This window comes from Nansenia antarctica (assembly GCF_963989245.1).
Source record: "Nansenia antarctica genome assembly, chromosome: 1".
NCBI lineage: Eukaryota > Metazoa > Chordata > Actinopteri > Argentiniformes > Microstomatidae > Nansenia > Nansenia antarctica.
This window is the reverse complement of record NC_137674.1, coordinates 104,192,357-104,218,972: the sequence shown is the minus strand read 5'-3', so window position 1 is coordinate 104,218,972 and position 26,616 is coordinate 104,192,357. Positions and strand designations below refer to the sequence as shown.

The 26,616-nt window shown below is 45.4% G+C and overlaps 2 protein-coding genes across 3 annotated transcripts; one reads left to right on the top strand and one right to left on the bottom strand.

Moving 5' to 3' along the window:
• Positions 1-8,277: 8,277 nt before the first annotated feature.
• Positions 8,278-19,230, bottom strand: ppat (phosphoribosyl pyrophosphate amidotransferase; the record flags this gene model as incomplete). Its single annotated transcript, XM_080539103.1, has 11 exons — positions 19,097-19,230; positions 14,727-14,793; positions 14,033-14,239; positions 11,795-11,907; positions 11,421-11,566; positions 10,374-10,446; positions 10,103-10,254; positions 9,630-9,757; positions 9,012-9,233; positions 8,682-8,802; positions 8,278-8,453 (listed from the first exon to the last, which is right to left on the bottom strand). Exons 1-11 carry the CDS (start codon positions 19,222-19,224, stop codon positions 8,278-8,280), a joined length of 1,533 nt encoding a protein of 510 aa, XP_080395229.1. The 5' UTR covers positions 19,225-19,230.
• A 569-nt stretch (positions 19,231-19,799) lies between these two features.
• Positions 19,800-26,513, top strand: paics (phosphoribosylaminoimidazole carboxylase, phosphoribosylaminoimidazole succinocarboxamide synthetase). Of its 2 annotated transcripts, none has more exons than XM_080539113.1 (9): positions 19,800-19,941; positions 20,213-20,410; positions 21,852-22,030; positions 22,219-22,398; positions 22,598-22,711; positions 22,867-22,950; positions 24,538-24,718; positions 25,440-25,598; positions 25,985-26,513. In XM_080539113.1, the coding sequence occupies exons 1-9, from the start codon at positions 19,923-19,925 to the stop codon at positions 26,149-26,151; spliced, it is 1,281 nt and encodes a 426-aa protein (XP_080395239.1). In that variant the 5' UTR covers positions 19,800-19,922; the 3' UTR covers positions 26,152-26,513. The 2 variants fall into 2 exon arrangements, with proteins under 2 accessions (XP_080395239.1, XP_080395238.1); XM_080539112.1 differs by having other exon boundaries at positions 19,806-19,941; positions 20,210-20,410.
• The last annotated feature ends 103 nt before the right edge of the window (positions 26,514-26,616 follow it).

Genomic DNA, 26,616 nt, shown 5'->3' with positions numbered 1-26,616 from the left:
CGGTGGAGGCAGTGTGATGACATGGACATGCATGGCTTCCAATGGCACTGGGTCACTAGTGTTTATTGATGATGTGAAGACAGAAGCAGACAGATGAATTCTGAAGTGTTTAGGGATATTCTGTCTGCTCAGATTCAGACAAATTCAGCAAAGTTGATTGGATGGTGCTTCACAATACAGATGGACAATGACCCAAAATATAGTGTGTAAGCAACCCAGGAGTTTTTTAAGGCAAAGAAGTGGAATATTCTGCAATGGCCAGAGTCAATCACCTGATCTCAACCCAATCAAGCATGCATTTCACTTGCTGAAGACAAAACTAAAGGCAGAAAGAGCCACGAACAAACAACAACTGAAGACTGCTGCAGTAAAGGCCTGACAAAGCATCACAAAGGAGGAAACCCAGCATTTGGTGATGTCCATGTGTTCCAGACTTCAGGCAGTCATTGCCTGCAAAGGATTCTCGACAAAGTATTAAAAATGAACATCTTACTTACTGTATGATTGTTAATTTGTCCAATTACTTTTGAGCTCCTGAAAATAGGGGACTGTGTATAAAAATGGTTGCAATTCCTAATGTTTCATACAATATTTTTGTACAACCCCTTGAATTAAAGCTGAAAGTCTGCACTTCAATTACATCTTGATTGTTTAATTTAAAATCCTTTGTGGTGGCATACAGAGCCAAAATTATGGAAATTGTGTCACTGTCCAAATACTTCCAGACCTAACTGTATATAAATAAAAGAATGTCAATGACCCCAGGTGTGGGACTTTATTAGGTCAAACAGGTTTGAGGGGTCAGGCAAAGGACTTGGTGGAGTCAGGCAAGGGTCAGGCGATCATCGTTGTAATCCATGGAGCAGGGCAGGAACCGTGGTGCAAGGTGCTGGGCTGGAGGTGTCCATGGTGCTGAGTGCCCACTGATGAGCTAAATAAAACATTCTATTTCTGATGAGTCAACAGCACTAGGGCTCCTTCACAAAACCCTTACTGGAATCTTCATACACTCTGTGAATTAGTCTTTACTTTCTGATGAGTCAACAGCACTAACCCCATCCAGTGCGACATGTAGATAGCATATATTTAGAATATGTAAAATGCAAACACCAGAAATGCAAGAAAGTTTGAGGTATACCAAACGTGATGGACCATATTTGGTTGGAGCGCGTCATCGTAAGCGCGTCGGTAAGTAACCGCGAGAAACCGCGAGATTTTGAAGGATCTTAAAAACACGGCGACATTTTATAGGACATTTAACGAACAATAATTTGAACACGCAATTGATAAGAAGAAGAAGAAGAAGAAGAATTACAAATACAATGGCAAATGCAGCTCAGGTGAGAATTTCGAAATATTATTAATGAACATGTTATAGTTTTCAGATGTGTCTTTATTATTTAGGTTGTTGCATGTGTTACGCGGCTGTTTCGCACGTAGTTTTGTTCATCTGGCTTGGCTAATTGGGTAATCCTATGTGGTTTAGCGTTATCAGAGATATTAGAGAGATATTAGATTAGATTCAACTTTATTGTCATTGCTGAGTACAAGTACCAACAACAAAATGCAGTTATGCATATAACCAGAAGTGCAAATAGTGACAAAACAAAGATAATGATGTACAGCTGGCAGGGCTAAAAAACGCCGCGTTGTCTTCAACCACTTAATGTAATTTAAAAGTTCACAATAGCTACATTCTCAGATGTCTACCGATTACTTATCCCCCTATTTTTATTGCTTCTTTTCTTGTTTTTGAGAGCTGACCTTTTGCAGGCGCCGAGCTGTGGTCCCGAGCAGAGGGATGACTGGCCACCAACGGAGCTGTCCGTGTCTGACCACTGGGGGTTGGACACAACACTGAACACTACACTACAATGGACACAACACTGAACACTACACTACACTGGACACAACACTGAACACTACACTACACTGGACACAACACTGAACACTACACTACACTGGACACTGGACACAACACTGAACACTACACTGGACACTGGACACAACACTGAACACTACACTACACTGGACACTGGACACAACACTGAACACTACACTACACTGGACACAACACTGAACACTACACTACACTGGACACTGGACACAACACTGAACACTACACTACACTGGACACTGGACACAACACTGAACACTACACTACACTGGACACAACACTGAACACTACACTACACTGGACACAACACTGAACACTACACTGGACACTGGACACAACACTGAACACTACACTACACTGGACACTGGACACAACACTGAACACTACACTGGACACTGGACACAACACTGAACACTACACTACACTGGACACAACACTGAACACTACTGGACACTGGACACAACACTGAACACTACACTGGACACTGGACACAACACTGAACACTACACTACACTGGACACTGGACACAACACTGAACACTACACTGGACACTGGACACAACACTGAACACTACACTACACTGGACACTGAACATCTGTCATTACGTGAAGCGCATTGAGTCGCTACATTCTCAGATGTCTACCGATTACTTATCCCCCTATTTTTATTGCTTCTTTTCTTGTTTTTGAGAGCTGACCTTTTGCAGGCGCCGAGCTGTGGTCCCGAGCAGAGGGATGACTGGCCACCAACGGAGCTGTCCGTGTCTGACCACTGGGGGTTGGACACAACACTGAACACTACACTACAATGGACACAACACTGAACACTACACTACACTGGACACAACACTGAACACTACACTACACTGGACACAACACTGAACACTACACTACACTGGACACTGGACACAACACTGAACACTACACTGGACACTGGACACAACACTGAACACTACACTACACTGGACACTGGACACAACACTGAACACTACACTACACTGGACACAACACTGAACACTACACTACACTGGACACTGGACACAACACTGAACACTACACTACACTGGACACTGGACACAACACTGAACACTACACTACACTGGACACAACACTGAACACTACACTACACTGGACACAACACTGAACACTACACTGGACACTGGACACAACACTGAACACTACACTACACTGGACACTGGACACAACACTGAACACTACACTGGACACTGGACACAACACTGAACACTACACTACACTGGACACAACACTGAACACTACTGGACACTGGACACAACACTGAACACTACACTGGACACTGGACACAACACTGAACACTACACTACACTGGACACTGGACACAACACTGAACACTACACTGGACACTGGACACAACACTGAACACTACACTACACTGGACACTGAACATCTGTCATTACGTGAAGCGCATTGAGTCGCATCTTGTAAGAAATGCGCTATACAAATAAAACTTGATCCCTTGTACACTTTTTTGGGCATTTGTGTTGCAACACACCTGTACATTGTGCACTCTACCCTAGGCCCTTATTTTACTCTAGACAGAAGGGTCGTAACACAAGAGAGAGAGGTGAGGAGAGAGGAGAGGGACATGAGGACTCACCACCACGTTCTCAGAGAGAGAGGAGGAGGAGAGAGGAAAGAGACTCACTACCACATTCTCAGGGAACAGGAGGAGGAGAGAGAGAGGAGGAGGAGAGAGCAGAGGGACATGAGGACTCACCACCACGTTCTCAGGGAACAGGTTGTAGAAGCTCTGAGACCCCAGGCCAATCACACTGCAGGATTGGAACGAGCCATCGCTGTGTACACCAATCACCTTCTGACCCAGGACCAGGTCCTTCCCTGCCACCCGTGACTAGGGGGGGCAGACAAGGGAGGGGGGGGGGGGGGGGAGAGAGAGAGGAGGAGGAGGAGAGAGAGGAGAGAGAGGAGGGTGAGGAAAGAGAGAGGGGTGAGGAGATTCTTAGAACAACAGGTATTGGTTTGCACTGTCATCATTTGATGACAGCGGACTTGGATGCATGTGACACGTTCTAATGTTTTGGTCCTCATATCGGGATCCGATGTAATGATCTGACTTTTCTTGTCGAAAAAATGTGAATACATTTCCGCGTTGTTGAAAATCACCGACACATCGCTAGTCAACTAACACAGCTTGTTTTGTGAGCCTGCTAACAATGTAAAGTAGTGTTCTAGTTAACTAGGTAACAATGTAAAGTAGTGTTCTAGTTAACTAGGTAACAATGTAAAGTAGTGTTCTAGTTAACTAGGTAACAATGTAAAGTAGTGTTGTAGTTAACTAGGTAACATTTACATTTACATTTACATTTAACAATGTAAAGTAGTGTTGTAGTTAACTAGGTAACAATGTAAAGTAGTGTTGTAGTTAACTAGGTAACAATGTAAAGTAGTGTTCTAGTTAACTAGGTAACAATGTAAAGTAGTGTTCTAGTTAACTAGGTAACAATGTAAAGTAGTGTTGTAGTTAACTAGGTAACAATGTAAAGTAGTGTTGTAGTTAACTAGGTAACAATGTAAAGTAGTGTTGTAGTTAACTAGGTAACAATGTAAAGTAGTGTTCTATCTAGTTAACTAGGTAACAATGTAAAGTAGTGTTCTAGTTAACTAGGTAACAATGTAAAGTAGTGTTGTAGTTAACTAGGTAACAATGTAAAGTAGTGTTGTAGTTAACTAGGTAACAATGTAAAGTAGTGTTCTAGTTAACTAGGTAACAATGTAAAGTAGTGTTGTAGTTAACTAGGTAACAATGTAAAGTAGTGTTGTAGTTAACTAGGTAACAATGTAAAGTAGTGTTCTAGTTAACTAGGTAACAATGTAAAGTAGTGTTGTAGTTAACTAGGTAACAATGTAAAGTAGTGTTGTAGTTAACTAGGTAACAATGTAAAGTAGTGTTCTAGTTAACTAGGTAACAATGTAAAGTAGTGTTCTAGTTAACTAGGTAACAATGTAAAGTAGTGTTCTAGTTAACTAGGTAACAATGTAAAGTAGTGTTCTAGTTAACTAGGTAACAATGTAAAGTAGTGTTGTAGTTAACTAGGTAACAATGTAAAGTAGTGTTGTAGTTAACTAGGTAACAATGTAAAGTAGTGTTCTAGTTAACTAGGTAACAATGTAAAGTAGTGTTCTAGTTAACTAGGTAACAATGTAAAGTAGTGTTGTAGTTAACTAGGTAACAATGTAAAGTAGTGTTCTAGTTAACTAGGTAACAATGTAAAGTACACCCCTAACAGCTACCTATATTTTCCTTACCGGGTCAATGGTTACAGGCTGACTCGGCCCCGCTTCTTCTGTATCTGTCCCCTGCTCCCGCTCCTCCCTGCTAGCCTCCTCTTTAACCTGTTGCTGCTGTGGTAAACTTGAGGTTTGCGTTGCCTTGTTTACACATTTGGCATTTGGTTTCTTTTTGTTTTTCTCCCAGCCTCCTTTCCGTTTTTGTGTTCTTTTGCGCCCCATCTCTCTCTGTATCCACTATCCAGGCTAACTAAATTTATTTTGCCGGACGACTCAGCCCAAAACTACCGCGAAACTGAGACGGAGGTCTGGTGTTGCGTGCGTGCGTGCGTGACCCCTGACCCCCCCCTCCCTTCTCTCTGTTGATTGGGCCAGCCCAGTGTCTGTATCGAAAATTGACCAATGGGCCGCTGTCCCCGATTTATGGGCCGTTCGATGGTAGCTTTCGGCCGGGCCGGCTGGTAAAAAAAAAAAATACGTTTTTTTCATTTTTTTATTTTGCCGGTCGGGTCGGCCCAAAACTACCGCGGCCCACCGGGCGGTATGCCAGATGGCCAGTCCAGCCCTGCAGTACATGGCATTGATTCGCCTTCCAATTGTACAGTCAGACAGCGGGACCTTTGCTATCTCTTTTGCAGCTTGTGGGCCTAGCATGTGATTAACTATTTATTAGAATACATGAATGTGCAATAACACTATGTGCAATATGACAACCCTAGGGTACATAAGGTTCAGAGATGTTAGAATAGGTATAGCATAGCATAGAGTACAGCACAGTGTTTTATTTGTATAGCATAGTATAGTGGATAGTGTACATAGCCTTTATTTATGTAAACCAGCTCTTTTCCCTTCTTGTTTTTAGTTTTTTTCCCCCTAGCACCAGGGGAGCCACCCCTCCCAAATTTCGTTGTTTGGTACCTGTACTATATCAATGACAATAAAGACCATTCATTCATTCATTAACTGTGGGTTAACTAGCTGAGGTGATGTGGGTTAACTAGCCTCTAGCTGAGGTGATGTGGGTTAACTAGCCTCTAGCTGAGGTGATGTTAACTAGCATGTCACTAGCACTTTCATTTAATTATGCGACACGACCTGGCTTTCTGACTAAAAACTATCTCTGGATTAACCTCATGAACAGCTAGATACTTACCACAGTTAGGTTAACTCTTATATGATCTGTTATATATATATTAACTCTATATAATACTTACTTGTTCCATGATGCCACTTGTCTGCTGTCTACCTGTCTGCTTGCGCTCGAAATGTCGTTGCGCGGTAAATTTGAAAAAACAATGCAGGCTGCAGTGCAGACACACTGACCTTACGCTGAATCCGGTATTGACATTGTGACATGGGAAGACAGACAGATGTTGATGATGAATTGTATTGTATTGTATTATATTTATTTTAATAAATGTATATATTTATTCATTCATTCATATGAACGTCAGAATATAGAATTATTTGACGTCACCCCTGAAGACACCAGGGGGCGCCCCAGTACCCTGGTTGAGAAACGCTGGTCTAGGAGACGGCTCCAATACAAATGATGGCATCCCACAAAGGCGGCAGTCACAAAGCGCTCCTCGACTATAGAGAATCTTAAACTGAGCTTTTATGTTTAGCATGCCAACCACTATCTTCATTTGTGTTATATTCAATTTAAAAGGTATTCATTCATCTGTTCAAGTATCCAATAACGTATCTTTAAATAAACATTTAATCAATTGAGGGTATTCAGCAATTGTAGTTTATTTTATTTATACACCATCACTTCAATTATCTTAAGTACATCTTAAGTAATCCAGTACATTTAAATTAGCTCAGTTGTAGTACATCAAATTCATAGTGCACAACTGTCTTTGTTGACAGATAACTGTTCCATAGTGACAGTTTAGCTCTCCATCACATACACCATTTATGGGGAGACAATTACAAACAAAAGAAGTCATTCCATGAAGCACAATTACAGGAAGGGCACACTAGTTAGTCTAAGCTAGGGAGACAGGGAAGAGCTTGGTCCCTTGCTGGATATTCATGTAAAATAGTAGCCTATAATATAGGTACTGTACATTTACAGGCCGAGTTCAGTGGAGTTTTAATGTGGAATGGAGCCACTTCCTCCACTTTACATTAGGCCTTTGTGCGTCTTCACAGTAGCTAACATGGCAGCTGCTAACATTTCTGAGGAGAGAAAGGCTTTGGAACACAGTATTCTATTAAACATAGACATGAGCGTAACGCCAAAACAGTTTTACAGGTAACAGTGGAGTATTAGGTGGGATGATAATGCTGGTTTTCAAATAATGGAACTCAAATAATGTACTGGGTGGGAGTGTGAGACTCATCATCAAGCAGCAGTCGGCACTCTTCGGGGCAGAAGGGAAGTACAGCATCTCTGGTCATTTATTACGTGTTAAAGTGAAGCAGTGACCCAGTCAGCGGCTTTTACTGAGTTTACTGAGATTTGTTGTTGTGAGTTAGCTAGATTAGGCTCACTCGACACACGTTAAAGGTTAGGTACACAGCATTAGGCACTGTGGTGGTGTCGTCAAGACAGGGTAGATGGCTGTGGTCGTCCATGGCACTGCCATTCACACCTCACTCTCCCCATCCCTCTGATTTGTACTGTGGTTTGGGGGCGGGGGGGGGGTTGTGTCGTAGTCACCACCCCACAACTTCACTGGGTATTGGAGGTGGGGGGGAGGGAGGGGGGGGGGTTGTGGTCACCACTCCAGCTCCACGGGATGTGTGTGTGTGTGTGTGTGTGTGTGTGTGTGGTTGTGTTGTGGTCACCACTCCAGCTCCACAGGATGTGTGTGTGTGTGTGTGTGGTTGTGGTCACCACTCCAGCTCCACGGGATGTGTGTGTGTGTGTGTGTGTGGTTGTGTTGTGGTCACCACTCCAGCTCCACGGGATGTGTGTGTGTGTGGTTGTGTTGTGGTCACCACTCCAGCTCCACGGGATGTGTGTGTGTGTGTGGTTGTGTTGTGGTCACCACTCCAGCTCCACGGGATGTGTGTGTGTGTGGTTGTGGTCACCACTCCAGCTCCACGGGATGTGTGTGTGTGTGTGTGGTTGTGTTGTGGTCACCACTCCAGCTCCACGGGGTATTTCCCTGTCAGACAGGCGGTGCAGTGACCGACTCTCCTGCTGGCCTTACTGCTGGAGTTGATCCGGTCATCCTTCTCCTGGAGGGAGGTGATGCCCCCCTGGACCGCTGACAGCAGGCCGTCCACTGACAGGTACTGTACACTGTCGGCACCTGCACAACATCACAGCACCGTTAGCCTGGGGTCACACTGTACTGTGTACTGGCGTTAGAGAATAAACTGAACTTTATTAGCATGCCTCGGCTGCAAACACACTCCTCTCACTGCTGTGTTACATCAGACACATTCTGTACATAAAGTCGCCTGTAATTTCATAAAACATCATATCAGTGGTGATGTTAAATAATATATTAAAGCAGGACGAGCGGTCCGTCTCTCACCTAGGTAGCCGGCGATGTCCTTAAACTCGGGCCTGTTAGCGATGAGCTCCTCTTTGGTTGGAATGTTGATACCCATGTAGCACGGGAACCTGATGGGCGGAGACGCCACCCGAATGTGGACCTATGAGAGGAGAGGACGGCGCTCAAAATAAAAGTAGTAAGGCGAGTTCTCACCCCCCCATCCCAGCCCTTACAATGCGAGCGTTTTGGGTGTCTAGAAAGACACTTTCTAAATGCAATCAACTCAATCACAGTCACTAATATGCAGTACATCTAATATGAGGACAGATGGAACATGACGTTTGCCTCAGTAAACCCCCCCCTGCTCACCTCAGTTGCCCCGGCTTCCTTCAGAAGCATGATAATGGGAGAGATGGTGTTTCCCCTGACGATGGAGTCATCGATAAGCACCACGCGCTTGCCCGCAAAATTGTCGGTCAGGGCCCCGAACTTCTTGGCGACCCCCAACTGTCTGAGGCGTGTGTTCGGTTGAATGAATGTCCTGCCGACGTAGCGGTTCTTACACAGAACCTCCACGTACGGTAGACCAGACTGCAGAGCACAGAGCAGAAGAGAACAGGATGAAGCCCGACAAGGAGAGGAAACACGCACGCACAAAACCAGAGTAACCTGAAAAACCTTAACTCGTTTAGTGCCACGTGTGAATAATGTCGCCCAAAGTATCAACATTCTACAGTGCCAAGGGTGACTTTATTCACCCAAAATGCATAAATTAAAATGTTTCATTTTGTAGCCAATCAAAGTATCGTTGCTCGGTAAACACCACATGAAACATTTGGCATTCTACGGTGGTGAGCGTTCCAGAATGCTTTGGCGGTTGGTGACTTAATGTCAAACTGCTGGCAGAAGCGACAGATACAGACTTGTTCACAGGACTGAAACAGAGTTGAGGTGACTGATCAGTCAGGCGTTACGCCACCGCCTCACCTGCTGGGCGTACCCCAGAGCGGCGGGCGTGGCCGACTCAGGTACGGTGCTGACCACGTCTGCGTCTGTGGGGGCTTCAATGGCCAGCTGGCGCCCGCAACGTTGCCGGACTGTGTACACCATCTGACCTGCAACACCAGGGACACGTGCTCAGTGACTACTACAACTACAACCACTTTGGCATTAAGGACATTGCAATCAGATTGCATCTCATTTTCCAGCCCAAACAACCTCTACTCTAAATGACTTATAACCTAAAAACTTGAAAAACGTTTTACTTGTTATAACTTTTTTGCTCTAGAAAAGGTATAAAGTATTTTTTAATATACTATTATTTGAAAATAATGATGAAAAAAAAGGCCTCATCATTTGTTCTCAGTCTCTCTTTTTCAGCGTCATCATTTCAGCAGTTACTGCCCTTCACCTTTGTAGGGCAGTATTGTGCAACAAATATATGACAGTATAATGCCTACCTTCAAATATGGAGTCTGGCCTGGCAAAGTAAACGTATTCAAATATGCAGAAGGCAGGGGGGTCCCCCTCCGGACGGGGAACGATGCTCAGGGTCTTCACTCCATGTTTGGAGATCTGCACTATCTCCCCGGGCAAGACTTCTCTGTAATACCTGAGACCAGAGAGAACGACACCAGAGAGAGAGAGAGAGAGAGGTTTATGAGCGACAGGATCCGAGGTTTCCATTGTAATAAGAGGGAGCAGTCACCACGGCGATGATGAGATACTGACTTGGCACCGATAGACTGGAAGCTGCAGGACTCGGAAGACACCACCCAGCCCTCTGTGTTCCCCTCTGAAGCACCTGACAAGAGAGTGCAGTCACAGTTAGCCAATGATCCGTGCTCTACCACCTCTTTATTACGTCAGGGTATATACAGGAAATTTGAGGTTAATTTCAATACCTTTCTAAGACTTTTTAAAGACCCTGTCAATATTTTTCCAGACCTCACCACCACTTCGAGCTGTAACCGTTGACATCAGTGACACCTTTAAGGGTCTTGATTTTCCCAAAATGGATTTATCAACTTTTAATACTTTTCAAGACACCGCGAATACCCTGTACGTGTTCAAGTGAAGCTGTGTCCCAGTCAGTAGCACTGTTACTGAGCCCAGGCTGCAGGTGGCATTTGTTGGAGTTAGCTAGATTAGGGTAACGGTTCACTCTACAAACACGTTAAAAAGGTTAGGTAAGCAGTGGTAGGGACTGGAGTGTACTCATGAAAGGGTAGGTGGTTGTGATGGTCTTTGACAATGCCGTTCACACCTCACCTGCAGTAACAGTTAGCTAAAGATCTGTGCTCTCTCCCCTCTGATGAGATGTTATCTGTCACGATAAGGGTCAGCCTAACACAAGTGCTGCTCAATGTCATTTATCTATGTATCAAGCCCTGTTACAACCAACTGGGCATGACGCGATCCTTCTATAGATTAGTGAGTCTGTGCCGGTTTAACCCCTAGCTTGGTGAACTTGCTTACCGGTAACTTGCTTGTTGGACTCGCTGGCTTGTTATGTTAATTTAGCCTATTCAGCCTCCCAGGTATGCTCTTTATGCTATTGTGTAGCTGAATAACTGTTAATGTGTTACGTTAACATACCGGACACCTATTCAGCCTGTTGTTCTGTGTGCTATTGTGTAGTTGAATAACTTGCCTAAATGTCTGTTCTTGGTCTTGGATTTTGTGAAATACATTTCTAAATATTCTACATTGCGAGCTAACTGAAGTCAGGAGTTCGGAATGAAACAAACAAACCAAAACAATGGCGAGCCTGAATACCTTGAGTGTGGAGTTTAGACACGGGGACTAGACGTCCTAGGCTGAGAGGTCTGTTTCCATACGGGTCACGGATAGCGTAGATGACATCTGTGTACATCACCAGCAGGGAGTATGATGTAGGTGTCTCCGTCATCAGGTTCTTTATCCTACAGTAGATGACAGAGATATTGAACAAATACTATCAACAAGAGAGATTACATTTCTACATATTGGGGCATTTCTGTGTGCGCTGAATTTCTGTGCACTGGTATCACTGTGTTTTTTTGGCTTTAGTATTCAGTATGGGCAATGACCAAATTACCCCCCCCCCCCGCCCTGCCCCGCCCCATTTGGGATGAATTCAGTGTTATTCTATGAATAGCCACGGAACTGACCTGGCGACCCAGTCGGGGTTGTCCAGCTCCTCCATGGGCGGAGTCAGGGCCAGCAGCTGGGTGATGAGCTCACTGTCAGAGCTGGTGGACAGGCCCACGCCGTGACGCATCACCTACAACACACAACACACACACTGGTTTATATGTTCCATCAATCAATCAATCAATCAAATGTATTTATATAGCACATTTTAAACATGACACTTCTCAACCAAAGTGCTTTACAGTAAAAGTACTCCTAAAGTGTAAATAAACTGAAAATAAACGCTAAGGAATACAAGTGAGTTTTGAGCTTAGATTTAAAGGACTCGATGGAAGGGGCAAATTTGATGGACATGGGGATGCTGTTCCAGAGGTCATGTGACAGGGTCTGGTGAAAGTCCCCAAGAAGGGCAAGGTCTTTTATTTTTTTATTTTTACAGATTATGAAAGTGATAGAAAGCTTTCAAACGAGGTGTCATACATTGAAATCTGAAAATAGTTTAGGCTTATTTGAATGTTAGTCAATGTTTCCCATACCATTGCCTTGGGGGGGAACGAAACCCCCCGCCTCCCAAGAAAGAGGAATTATTACGGACGTAAAAACCAAACATCTGACAAGCAGGCTAAAATATCCACGTTTTTTAAACGCACCCAACCCGAATCTGGCGAGTGGCAAGCCCATGGGCTCGTTGGTAACATTAGTCCGCCAGTAGTCTCGCATAACCAGACCTATCTCTCCACACTTCACATAGCCAGACCTATCTCCACACTTCATATAGCCAGACCTATCTCTCCACTTCGTTTCGCACTGTGTCGCGCTGGAAAATAATACAAGAGTTTGCGCGAGTGCACGTGCGACGCGAGAGAGTTTTTGCCAGGTGATGTCAGGTGCAGATGAAAAGTAAGCAAGTTGAAACGTTAGCAAATATAATTGCTGAGTGTTCTGACAGAGAAAGTTGGTTAAAATTGGTCGTTGTTATTGTGACTAGAAAGTGTCTGACTAATAGTGTGCCATGGTATAAATAGTGTCAAAGAACTAGCAAGCTAGCTAGCTAGCTCAGAGGTGATGAGATGAGCTAGTCTGCTGCACACTTGCCAGCTTAAGAGCTAACTGGATGCACTTTATTATTTTACTTAAAGTAGACATAGAATCGTTCTTATTCTACTAGAATTGGGCTTTATGGTAATACCATAATGGCATATTTACAGTACATGGACAGTGGATTGAATTGAAGCATTGGAAATGTCTGTTTTTTATAGTTATAGTGAATTTTTTTTCAGGTGAGAGAGTAATGTCAAAATGACATTATCTGACTGCATTGCCCACAGCAATCCAATATTCAATTATAATGATGTTATTAATTGATATGATCAATTTATACCTCTTATTATAAATACTCTGGTTGTTATGTTTGCCTTTTGGTTGACAGTAAAAGAGGGAGAGAGGAGGATAGAGAGGGAGAGAAGGAAAAAGAGCAGGATGGTGCACCAGAGCAAGAACCAGGTGAGAAAGTGGACAGGTAGTCAAGACCACATAAGTAAGTAGCCTTGAGAACCGCTGGTTCTCGAGCCTAATGGCCCATAGGGCAGGAGGAGCCTGTCTCCTGTTTCCGTAGCGTGAGGCGGTTTAATGTACAAGTTAGTACACCCCCTGGACATGACGCCGGTATGTCGCAGGGTCTTACCCCCTGGGGGGGGGGGGGGGGGGGTCCATGCCACCCCCCCAAGGCAGCAAACCTAGGGGAAACACTGTTAGTATACCTCAAACCAAATACTAGAGACACTGGTTTGCTACGCATCACATTGGTAGCTAGCTAGCAGCTGAGAAGGAACATCGCTATGAATGTTCAGCACATCACAACCTGCTGATAGAACATCAACATGCTAAAAACACATGACCACACAATTAGATGATCTCACAGTCCTTGCTTTTGAACACGTCCTAAAACATAACTTTGTTTACAAGTCACTTACCACTTACCCAGAAGCCTGAAGCAGGAAGGGACGATACAGTGAATCCAATTTACAAATGATAAGTATTTAGTCATCCTAAAACTGTTTGTTATATGAAGTGGGCTCTTCAACACATTAAAAAAGAAAATGCCGTTTTTTGCTCATTCGCGCGACTTGACAATTGCTGACAGCAGACCTTTTCACCAGACCGCATCACATACACTAGAGGCACACACACAAATTCAATGGTTGTTGTTTTTTTTGTATTAATATGTGCTCGCTTTTAAGGTTGTTGGAAAAAACCTTTTTGCGTAGCCTGGCAGCGTTGACCAGCTCCCCGTTGTGTGCCACAGCGATCTTGCCGTGGAGTGTGTCCACCACAAAGGGTTGGCAGTTCTGCAGCTCAGAGTGGCCTGTGGTGGAGTAGCGTGTGTGTCCGATGCCCAGGTTCCCATAGCGCAGCTTTAGAAGGTCCTCAGGTGGGAAAGCATTGTTCACTAGGCCCATGCCCTGAGGGACACACACACATCAGAAACATGCAACAGTAGACAATATGTGTGTGTCTGTGTCTCTCTCCCTCTGCGTGTGTGTGTCTCTCTCTCTCTCTCTCTCTCTGTGTGTCTCTCTCTCTCTGTGTGTGTCTCTCTCTCTGTGTGTATGTCTCTCTCTGTGTGTGTGTGTGTGTGCATGTCTCTCTCTCTCTCTGTGTCTCTCTCTCCCTCTCTGTGTGTCTGTCTCTCTCTCTCTCTGTGTGTGTGTGTTTCTGTGTGTGTGTGTGTGTGTGTGTGTGTGTGTGTGTGTGTGTGTCTCTCTAAGAGGACAGTGTGTACTCTCCCTGTCCTTCTGATGTTTTTATGTAGGAGACACATAATAAGACAGATAATCACAAGAGACACAATGTTGTTGTTACCATCTGGACTGGATGTGTTATTGTAGCCATATTTCTCTTTTGTATTTTTTATATCATACTGGGGCGGTTTTGTGAGTCACAGTTTACCTTGAGTGTTGTGTACATTGGTGGGTTGGCGCCATTACTTGTAACCATTCCAGCACTTTCCTGACCCCTATGTAAACACAAAACAACCATAAAATAATGCTTAGTGGAGGCGGAATGCACACAGGTCCTTTCATTTCTTGCACAAACAAACAAACTCTGCTTGAATCAACCTGCTTCAAGGAAGCTTTTCTCTCTCCGAACCACGCTTCAGGCAGACCAAACCGGTTTGGTGTGAGGAGCAGTATTGGGAGCGGAGGAGGGGAAAAAAAGATGGGATAAGTGCTTCTGCAATGGAGTTGCCTTATATGGAGTGGCAGTGCACTGCAGCCTCAGCCCATTTGCCAAGCTGCTTCTCAGATTACACTCAGTCCCGCCCCCACACCACACAGCTTAAGCCAGTAGTGAGGCTGCTTTGATTCACGTGGGCGTTCCTCCCGGGCTTAACCGCCTGGTTGCCTAGGGAACCGGGCAGCAGGAGGGAGGGGGGAGGGGGGCCGGGCTGAGAGAAGGGAAGCGTTTCCAGGTCAGCTCAAACATGGAGCGAGGAGCAGTGAGACAAAGAGGAGGTGAAGAGGAGGTGGTGGAGGAGACGGGGCCAGCGGGGCAGTGGGGGGAGGCGGAGGTGCTGGCTCTCCTGTCAGTGTGGGAAGAGCTGGGGGGAGCTCAGCATGCAGGTGAGAGCAGAGCCACGTTTGAGTGCATCTCAGAGCGTCTGAGGGGGCTCAGTGTGCTGCGGACTTGGAGGGAGTGCCAGGCCAAGTGCAGGAGCATGGGACTCCAGGGAAGGAAGTCTGAAAAGCCAGGCACGTCCACTGTCTACAGCCAGGGGGCGACAGCCATAGTGGATGCCCAACTAACCCCTAATGGGGGGTCAATAGAGGAAGACTGGGAGGAAGAGGAGGAGGACATGACCAATGAGAAAGAGGCCTACTCTTCCTCAGTCACAATGCAGGAAGGTAACTGGGGCTTACTGGCACAGTGTGAAGCTGGCCGTGAAAAGAATATTGCTTATTCAAAAAAACGAATCGTAAGACAAGATGATAAATTTGAAACATTCTCTGTAAATTGCTAATTGGAGCAGCTGATAGGGGAGGAAGATTACAACTAATTATCTAAAAGGATACACACCCACACACACACGCGCACACACACACACGCGCACACACACAGGCCTGAGGATATAACAAGTGAAGATATCAGAGGAACAGTGGACCTTGATAGCTTAATTACTGTAGACTCAAACAATAGTTTAAGGTAGTCTAATTTGCATAATCTTTCAGGGATACCTAATTTACATATTGGTCTAATACACTGCTATACAATATAGTAATTCAATACCCATAATTCAAATGTTGTCCAAACAAATCACAGAGAATTTAGACTATGTAAAAAATAAAAAAAATGCGACAAAAGTTGCAAAGTCAATATAGTCTAAAGTCTGTGTCATCTGTTTCGCCAAAATTTGAATTATGGGTATTGAATAAAAGTGTGCTTTTGAATTAAGAAAATGTGTGTGTGTGTGTGTGTGGTATGTGTGCGCGCACGCAGGAGGCCCATGTCGGATTCGTGGAGGTATCCCTTATACCCAATACGTGGGACCAGAGGGAGGCCGCCATTGGACCGACGAGGAGGTGCGGGCGCTGCTGTGTGTCTGGGCTGACCGGCATGTTCGCGAGCGCCTTAAAGGGACGCTACGCAACAGAACCATCTTCCAGGAGATGGCCCGGCGGATGCAGAGGAGTTTCGGAGTGGCACGCAACTGGAAGCAGTGTCGCACCAAGTACAAGAACCTGAAGTACGAGTACAAGACGGCGAAGAGTACCCACGCGGCCGTAGGCATCAGCGGCAGTGGCCCGGGAAAGTACATGAAGTTCTTTGAGGAGGTGGAGGCCATACTGCTGGACAGGGGGCTGGATGAAGGGGCCCAGGGGACCGAGACGCAGAGCAGAGGCCCCGAAGGAGACGTCCCGGGGAGGATGGGGCCTCTCGGAGGCCAGGGGACACAGACCAGAGAGCACGAAGGTGTTCAGGTCATAGAGATTGACGATGGTGAGGTGTTCAATAATTACGCTAATAATCTGGGATGCTCACTGTTCAAAACATTGTGATATAATTGCAGTCCGTTTCAATATTTTTAAATGTCAAAGAGATTTTTAAAAACGTGGACGTCTCTTTTTCAGATGAAAACAGTGACGATTTTGAATTGGATGCAGAGCTGGAACATGAACATAGAGATACAGCAGGTAAGTTCAAACAAATAACCTACAGGTGGGGGGGGGGGGTGGAAATCATGTCCATGTGTCTGACTGGGTTGAGGTGTGTGCTGTGCATAGATTTGATCCAGCATCATAGCGTGGGTTCCCTTCCCTCTACTCTCTACTCTCGCCCCCCCCACCCTCCCCCCTCCAGGAGCCCATCTGTCACCGCTGGATTCGCTGAGCTCGCCTTCCGGGCAGTTCCACATGGTCACCGTGCCCGACACGGGCCGCAACTGGAGCGACCAGGAGGTGCGCGCCCTGATCCAGGTGTGGTCCGAGGAGGGCGTGTGCCGGCAGCTGGAGAGCTCGACCCGGAAGAGGGACATCTTCGTGCAGATCTCCCACCGGCTCCAGCAGCAGGGGGTGGAGCGCGACTGGAAGCAGTGTCACACCAAATACAAGAACCTCAAGTACCTGTACCGCTCCCTCCAGAGGGGGAGGGCCGACGGCGTCGACCCGCGCCGCCTCATGAGGTTCTACGACGAGGTGGACACCATCCTGACCAGGATGGACAACGGTCCTATGATGGGATACGAGGAACACGCCGAGTCTGGGATCCCATTGGCTGAGTCGGAAGGAGGAGGAGGAGGGGCCATGATGGGGTACGAGGGCCATGGCAACGCAGAGGCCATTTTCAGGACGTCGGATAGAGCGGCGGCTGCCATGATGGGACACGTGGAGGAGAGGTCTCACCCCGTTAACTCTTACAGAGCTCCGAGCTATGAGGCCATCCTCAGCAATGCGGACCAAAGGATATACACAGGCAAGGAAGTGGTTTTACAGCAGGCACTAACACAGAGACCCATTTAGAGGGGTCCTTCAAAATCATATAGCAGAGAGCATGAAAGAAGACAAATACCCTGACACAATAACCCACTAACCACTTTGAATTGTAGGTCACTAGCCCTATTAACCACACACTAGAAAATCCATCCTTCCCCCCCCCCCCAAAAAAAACAACAGCTGGTGGTCTGAGCAAATTGATCGTAATGGAGAGGAGCTATGGTAGTCTTGGCCTAATTACTGTCTTGTCTTGTACAATGTGTGTCTATTCCTCAGGCAATGGTGATAAGAGAGAGGACTTAACAGCAATTAGAGGACGGAAGAGGAAAGCTTCGGATCAAGGTTTGAAATGCATCTCCTCCCCCAATAATTTCTTGCACGAGAACGGCCACCTGTCTAATTTAGGAATCCACACGCAACCAGGCCCAATAACGTCACTAACTATGGACGGTGTGATTCTGTCCTGTGACTGAAGAGTGATTCTAATCAAATCATAGGGATGGGGGGGGGGGGACACAACAGGAAAAAATACAATTATTAATATTTTCATAACACATCCCTCCAATTAAAGGGGTAGTCCACTCCTAAATACAACTTGATCATTTCTTCCTCATGAGGTTGAATTATTTGATGGTTTGAAATGATTATCAATAGCCTCTTTTGTGCATCAGTTGTGTCAAGCTAACATTAGACTAAAGTGATGCTGAATGCAAAAAGTAAGGAATGTCCTCGAATGACCTCGACCCATTGGGGGGACTGGTCCTCAAGTGTGTTTTTTCTTTGTCTTTTTAGTTGCCATCAGACCTGTGAAAAGACTGGACACCGAGGGCTGCTATGCTGACAGTATCGACATCCAATGCAAAGAGGAACAAGAATGCATCCCGATTATAGAGATCAATTCCGTCTGCTCGATGGCAACCTCTGCCCGTACACTCTCCGAAAGGCAAAACGAGGCGTTGAGAGACATGGGACTGGTATGTGCGAGGAAAGCAATTGTTGTTAGTAGCAATTGTTGCAATAGATTGTTAGTGTCAAGGTCAGATATGGCACTGCACGATCTCGCAGTTGAAGAGGACATACCACAAAGTAACCAACATTTCAATGAACAATGTAGCTATGATGTAGGGAAAGGCAGGGACAAGCACGGCTCATGCACGTCACATGACATAACAAAAAGTATGTTTTGGTACATGCATGCAGTGGTTGATACTGATCGGATTCCCTGCACAGTAATGAACATTGTGCCCGGTAGCCATTTCAGGAAATAGTTGCATCGAGATCTTGATTGTAAATTAGCTAAGAGAGATCAGAACACATGCATCACCTTACCTGTGCTGTAGCGCTACAAGTCCTAAAGTTAACACTTGGGCCACCTCTAGTTGGGTTGGCCATTCTCCTGCTGCCACACAGCCGAACACTCCGCATTCTTCTCCGATCCCGTTTTCTTCGAATTCCATTCTGGACTTTTCAGTCCCCCGAAAGTCTCGTGCACTTCAGACAGCGTTGAGCCCTCCACACTAGTCAAGGCCACGTGTTGACAGCGAAGATGCTTTGTAGACGGGCTCAACCAACTTAGACTGCAAGGGGAATCTGTAAAAAAAAAAAAAGAACCCAAAAAAACAACAACGTAGAATTAAGAGCAGCAGAATACTATTGACTTGAATGCCACAACATTGCAAACAGAGTAAACAACAAAAAAATTGATATATACCTTGACTTGACTGCTGATAATGTTGTCTAAGGTAATGCAATATTATTCGCACTGTTTTTCCCTGTGATAAAGTTCAACAGAATACAATTCAACAACAGATACTATGTACAAAGCAGACGTTTCTGACTAACGTCAACGTGTTTTTGCTGATATGTAGCGAAGCACCCAAACTTTTTTTTCTTCCCATCCCACGTGGTGAAGACTACATCCCTCTGATTGGTGCGCCCTAGATCTATAGTGCGTCGTAATTGGCCCTTCCTTTGAGCGTCAAAATCGGTCGTTTTCCTCCACGCTTCTCTTTCAGTACTCACTTCTCCACGAGTTGCGGGTAAAGTGCATTGAATTAAAGATATAACTAAGACTTACAGCACGGTGCACGGTTTCATTATTGTTGATTAGCGACGCGCTTTTGTTTTTCAGGCGTGCAGATTTTCCAGCACCGTCATGGCGTCTGCAGCATCAGGTATGTTACTCGAACTTATTTGTATTTCATAGTATTTTTTGTTTAAAGTTGCAATGAAAACAAACAGCGTAACATCAAAGAGATTCTGGTACAGCCATTGTCTAGTGCGCCGTTGATGTAGTGCTGTAAACCGTGCTCCACTGTCCCAAACCAAATTCCTAACATGTTTACATGTCATGGCAATAAAGTCTTCTGATTCTGATTCTGATGTTTCATCGTTTCACTTTTGTGTTCTCACGGGATGTCAATCTGCTTTCTGTTGTCAAAGCAGAGCTCAAACTCGGACAGAAACTCAACGAGGGAAAGACCAAGCAGATCTTCCTGCTGGCTGACCAGCCCGGTCACGTCCTGGTCCAGTCCAAGGACCAGATCACAGCTGGGAACGCCGTGAGGAAGGATCAGATGGAGGGCAAGGCCGCCATAGCGAACAGAACCACGAGCTGCGTGTTCAAGCTGTTGCACGAAGCAGGTGAATCTTTAGGGGCAAGGATGGGTGTTAAAAAAGTCAATGAATAATACTACCAGCATGTGTACAGTCAGTGGGTGTCAGTGTCACATTATAGGTAGGAAAGACTTGAGACTCTTCCTTCTCATTGATCATTATCACTACTGCTCCAAGCCAATAAGTAAAGGATTGAACGATGTAGGGGATGAAATGCATAGCCTACTACATGGGCATTAGTTAGTGCACTATATTAACAAATACACCCACTAGAGAGTAAGGCACAACTGTTTATAATGTCACACATACACATTAAGTAACCCTAGAATTGATTCTCCTCTTCTCTTGGTCAAGAAAGTGTGTCATTTCAGCAATGCATATAAAATATTACGAACACAAAATGTGTTCTGTCATAACTGAGCTGACTATAACGGGCAGCTGTCCTGAGTATTCAGGTCAAATTACATTAGTGTTTGACCATAGAATGAAAGTATTTCAGTCCCAATTTTAAAATGACCTTTCACGTTCCAGCAATTTTAAGGGGTAAGTGCAGCCCATGTGTCTCTCATGATAACACTAACCCTGAACCATGGGAATTGCTTCCTTGTGACCCAGACAGACAGACATGCTTCTTTTAATCAAACAGAACGTGACCCACCCAATCACCTGACTTGCATCCCTTAATTGCAGTACAATAGCACCTCAGGCAGAGCTGTGGCAAATCTGTTTAACCATTGATGGTTAAAGGCCCATGCCAGCCAGTTTTGCTTCCTGGCTTTTCTTGATACTTCAGTCATTCAACTGAGCTATTTGGGAAAGTAACCCCAGATATGGCTAGGAGCAATTCTCAGTCAAATGTGTCGAAAGGTTGTTTGATTCAGAAGCAAAAAACGCGGCGGAGGGGGTTTGGGGGATTATTTGCTTCTGCGATAACTTTACAAACGAGATAGTCACGTCACACTTCGGTGCTCTATAGCTGTGTGAAATATCATAGGTCACAGCACGTGGGAAATCGTTTTAGGAGGAGATAAGAAAATAGAATATCACCCCAAAAATTATATGGCAATTTACTTTCTTGAATCATTGTGCAATAACATTGTGTAGCACCAGGATATCGTATCAGCAAACAAAGTTTAAATGACTACTTTGGGCCTTTAAAGAAAGACACTACCTGCTGTTCAATGGTTCATTTCAATCGAAGACATATATACCCATTGACAAATAATGCGACTGATAAATGCATAATAGGTTTCGTACAACTGTCCTGTCTTTATCATACATAACCTATCATACTTTGAGAGTGGTCGCATTTCCCTAGCCTCTCAATTTTAAAACAAAAACAAGTGGCGGCCCAGTCATTTAGCGGAAAAACGAATGACGGGATTGCACCTTTAAATAGATCTTTGTTTGGGCCGTGAAGCTTCAGACTCACCGGTGTTGTTTCCCTGTCTGTCTGTCTGTCTGTCAGGCATTAAGACTGCCTTTGTGAAGCAGCACTCGGAGACTGCGTTCATCGCAGCCCACTGTGAGATGATCCCCATCGAGTGGGTGTGCCGGAGGGTGGCCACCGGGTCCTTCCTCAAGAGGAACCCAGGGGTGAAGGAGGGCTACAGGTTCTCCCCGCTCAAAATGGAGACGTTCTTCAAGGTGTGTGTGTGTGTGTGTGTTTAACCCACATTAACTGTATACCAATTTTGTCCTCTCATCCTCATTAGAAAATCCACTCAAGTGAACACATTAAAGCTACCCAGTCAATCCATACCGTGCTCCATTTTTATAGTCTACCACATTGACTTCTGATCCAATCTCTGCCCTTCTTTCTTAATCACTCTCAGGATGACGCAGCCAATGATCCTCAGTGGTCCGAGGAGCAGCTGCTCGAGACTAAGTTCTGTCTTGCTGGGCTCACCATCGACCGCTGCGAAGTGGACATCATGAACCGCAGCACTGTGGCCATTTTTGAGGTTCTTGAGAGGGCCTGGGCCACCCAGAACTGCACCCTCGTGGACATGAAGGTAAGTGATGCGGCGTAGCCCTCTGCTGGCCAGAGAAGGTAATGCAGCCGCCCACAGTTGCTGCTTCTGTTTCCTAACCAGCGAATTAGTGTTTTGAGGCACATGAGTTATAGATACATTAATATGATGCTATATGGTATACTTTGAATTCCATGGCAGCCCTTTTTAACAGGCAATGTTTCTGGTATTTTGTTGACAGATTGAGTTTGGCGTGAACGTGGCCACCAAAGAGATTGTTCTCGCTGACGTGATTGACAACGACTCGTGGAGGCTGTGGCCAGCAGGGGATCGGAGCCAGCAGAAAGACAAACAGGTGAGGTCATCATCTCTTTAGTTGGCACTGTCTAATGCTCCAATGACACTCCTCTTAGTACTAGGAAAATGGCAAAGTTCCAGATAACCACATATTCTTTTTGGTGTCATCTTGTGGCTAAGCCTGCATCCTCTCATCTGTCGTCTCCTCTCCAGGTTTACCGCGACCTGAAAGAGGTCACACCCGAGGCCATGCAGGTAGTGAAGAGGAACTTTGAGTGGGTATCTGAAAGAGTTCAGGTATGTACACCCAACTCACGAGTCCTACTGACCCAGTGCCCTTTTCTCCCTAGAACCTAAAAGATCCAAGAGCTCACCAGCTAGCTGTGTTTGTTATCAGGACGGTCACTAGTGTTTGTGTTGAATCAACATGCTGTAATGATGAAATATCTGGAAGAAGTTGAACATTAACTGGTTGTGTCTGGTCACTGTCGATTCTGCTCCACTGCTCGTTATCACTCGGGTGTTATGAGATTCACCTCAGCAAACTCTGGTCCTTTTGTTGAAGCCAAGCTCTGTAAATGGATAAACGTATCTTATCATGTGACGGTGACATCAAACTGTGTGACTGTTTGATCAAACCTAGCAACCTCTGATATGATGTTGATATTCTCATTCTCACACCCAACCTCTTGTTTGACAACATTTATTGGACTGTCATTTTACACACACACACACACACACACAGTACTATGTGACTGTCTTCCAGAGAAGCTGTCAGCTTACACTGCAAAAGTATGGCCCACACATCTTTTGGCCAACGTATAGCAGCGGCAATACGCTCAAACGCACTGAAGTAAGACTCGACCTCAGACTCTCGGAAAACAGGGACCAAAGAAATTGTTTTACTTGCATTAAAAACCAGAGGAAGACCTGCCAGAGTTAAGAGCCCAATCGCTGTTCCACCTTTCCGCAGCTCTAGCTGACGCATCTTAGTAGCTAACTGTGTCTGCCTCCAACCTCTTTAGCTCCGACTCCCTCCGGAGCTGATACTCTCGCTCTCTTCCCTGAAACTCTCGCTCGTCTCCAGCGGAAGACGAGCTAAACACACTCTTAGCCTGGGCGTCTAGCGTAGCGCCAGGAGACGTCCCTGCAGAGAGTGGGTTATGATGGAAATGTGAACGGCTTTCCTTCTACCTCACTACATATTCCAAACACACAACCACTACGGCCGTAACAGTGAGTGTGAGTCGCGGTAGTTATGGAGAGGCTTTGGGCCTTTACTTTGCTACAGGGCTGATCCTAAGCTAGGCTCTCCCAGTGTTTATTATTCTCACCTCGTTTGGAAAGCCTGGGGAAGTTGGAGGCAGAAATGCAAAAGAGAGGTAGAGACCTGTGTGATTGCTACACTCGCGACCGTTAATAGGCAGCCAACAGTCTTCTATTCCCCACGTGGGTAGTGTTCTATACAACCAAATTATAATTCCAGGGATAAAAGAAAATCACTTGAGAAATGTCAATCTATTTAAAATCTAGGATTGTAGCGAATTTATTTTGAGTTAATTGGCTAATGCAGACTGGCTCTTCTCAGTAGTAATGAAACTGGGGAAGGGGGGGTCGTTGTTCTCGACCTCGCTTGTGCTCAGAGCCAATCAAAACGTGACTGTCCGCAGCCCACGCTCCACTCAGACGCACTTGAATCTCACCATGGATTTCTTCCAGAACTCGCTAATGAGTCTAGCAACATGAGACGAGGCCGGCCGGCCGACCGACCCAAACAACACTTATTTTATTTTTTACCCTCTCACAGCAACTGTTTAAAATTCAATGCTTGACTCTGCTGGAATATAGAAAATGATTTTCTGTACCTTTGTGTGTTTGCCTTAGCTGCTGCTGGAGCCTCAGGCCAGCGGTAGAGTGGTGGTCCTGATGGGCTCCACCTCTGACCTGGCCCACTGTGAGAAGATCAAGAAGGCCTGCGTGGCCTACGGGATCCCCTGTGTCCTCAGAGTGACCTCTGCACACAAGGGGCCAGACGAGACCCTCCGCATCAAAGCTGAATACGAGGGTACGCTCCACTTCAGCATCTTTAAAGGAGCTCCACCTGACTTTCACTGTACTACACAGTGGTACGGGGGAAATAATGATACAGTTGACAGGGTTCCCACGGGTCCTTGACATCCTTGAAAGTTTGTGAATTTGAGAAAAAAGAAATCAAGGTCTTAAAGGTTTTTGAAAATAGACATGTCATTGAAAGTGCTTGAATTCCCCCCTGTCTCTCTTTCTCTCTAAAATATATACAGTATATATATATATATATATATATATATTCAAAAATGTTTTACTTAGTTCGTCAACTAGTTCTGTCTCAAACTATGCCGTGTTGGGTCCTTGAATTTGAGGGAATTAAGTCTTGAAAGTCCTTGCAAAGTGCTTGAATTTGATGTTTCAGATGGAGTGGGAACCCTGAGTTGAGTATCGTGTGTGTGTGTATATATACAAAAATTATGTTTTTATTAGCCTTTATCCCCCATCGGAGGTCTCTCTCACTCTCTCGTGTGAAAACAAAAACAAATGTCTATTGAATCTCAATATATCTAGTATTGAATCTACAGCCTAGATAATATTGTATTGTGAAATTCCCAGCCCTAGTACTACAGCATATAAATAATGGCCTTGAAAACTCTGCAGGGATTGTGGAGAGTGTTTCAGTTGACTGGTATTAGCGTGTCGACTTCTCTGTTGTCTTGTTGTAGCTCGTTCTGACTTACTGATCAATGTTTCCTCAGGCGACGGAGTACCAACCGTGTTTGTGGCGGTGGCGGGCAGAAGCAACGGCCTCGGTCCAGTGATGTCAGGAAACACCGCCTACCCAGTCATCAACTGCCCTCCTATCACCCCTGACTGGGGAGCGCAGGACGTATGGTCATCCCTTCGCATGCCAAGTGGTAAGCCTGTGTGTGTGTGTGTGTGTGTGTGTTTGCGTGCGCGTTTGTGTGTGCGTGTGTGTTTAAGTGTGTGTGTGTGGAGAAGGCGGTGCTTCTTGTACCCTTGAGCTGGATACTGTCTTGTTTTACAGTATTGATACTGTGTCTGTCAATCCGCTGTTATCATTTGGTGTGAAGAACATTCTATGTGTAGCATAACTTGTTCTCGGCTCAGCACTATTGTAACTGACTGTTTTCATAATGTCAAAATGCACTGATAGTATTCATGTCCTTTGGATATTGTGCATTTATGTGGACATGAAGAAACGCATTTAAAATGTGTGTGCGTACGTGCGTCCGCATATACTTAGTCAGTGTTTTTGTTCCCTCCTCCCTTCCACCCACAGGTCTTGGCTGCTCCACGGTCCTCTCCCCAGAAGCTGCCGCCCAGTTTGCTGCTCAGGTCTTCGGGCTGAGCAACCACCTGGTGTGGTCCAAACTGAGGGCCTCCATGCTCAACACCTGGGTGTCTCTGAAGCAGGCTGACAAGAAGCTGCAGGCATGCAGCCTCTAAGCCTCCCCCTGTCCTCTCCACCATGGTATCGTCGCCAGCCTAGCGCTCCGACCATAGTAACATTTGATGTCCCGTTTTTCCCGACCGGGAAAAAAAATGTTCTGCGCTTATTCTAGTTCGCTTTCTTTCTCTCTCTGTAGCTTAAAATAGATGTCCTTTAAAAGTTACATAGGAAGGTTAAAGGTCAATAAAATGGTGGATCCCTTCCAGACCCTCCCACCACAGCTCTGAGGAGATGTGCTAACTGTAAAAGGGTCACTGGCAGTGTCTCCATGTTTGTTTAAATGTCTCCCATGGTAGTTAACTAACACTACGATCAGCACTACAAAACATTCCTCTTATCATTCTTCGAAATAAAAAGATATTCCTACAAACTCACATGGTCTGTGTTGTTCATGAATGCTTCACTATTCTGATGCATGTTTCTTGAAAGTCAATAAATATGTTGTCTTTGTGGCCTGGGGT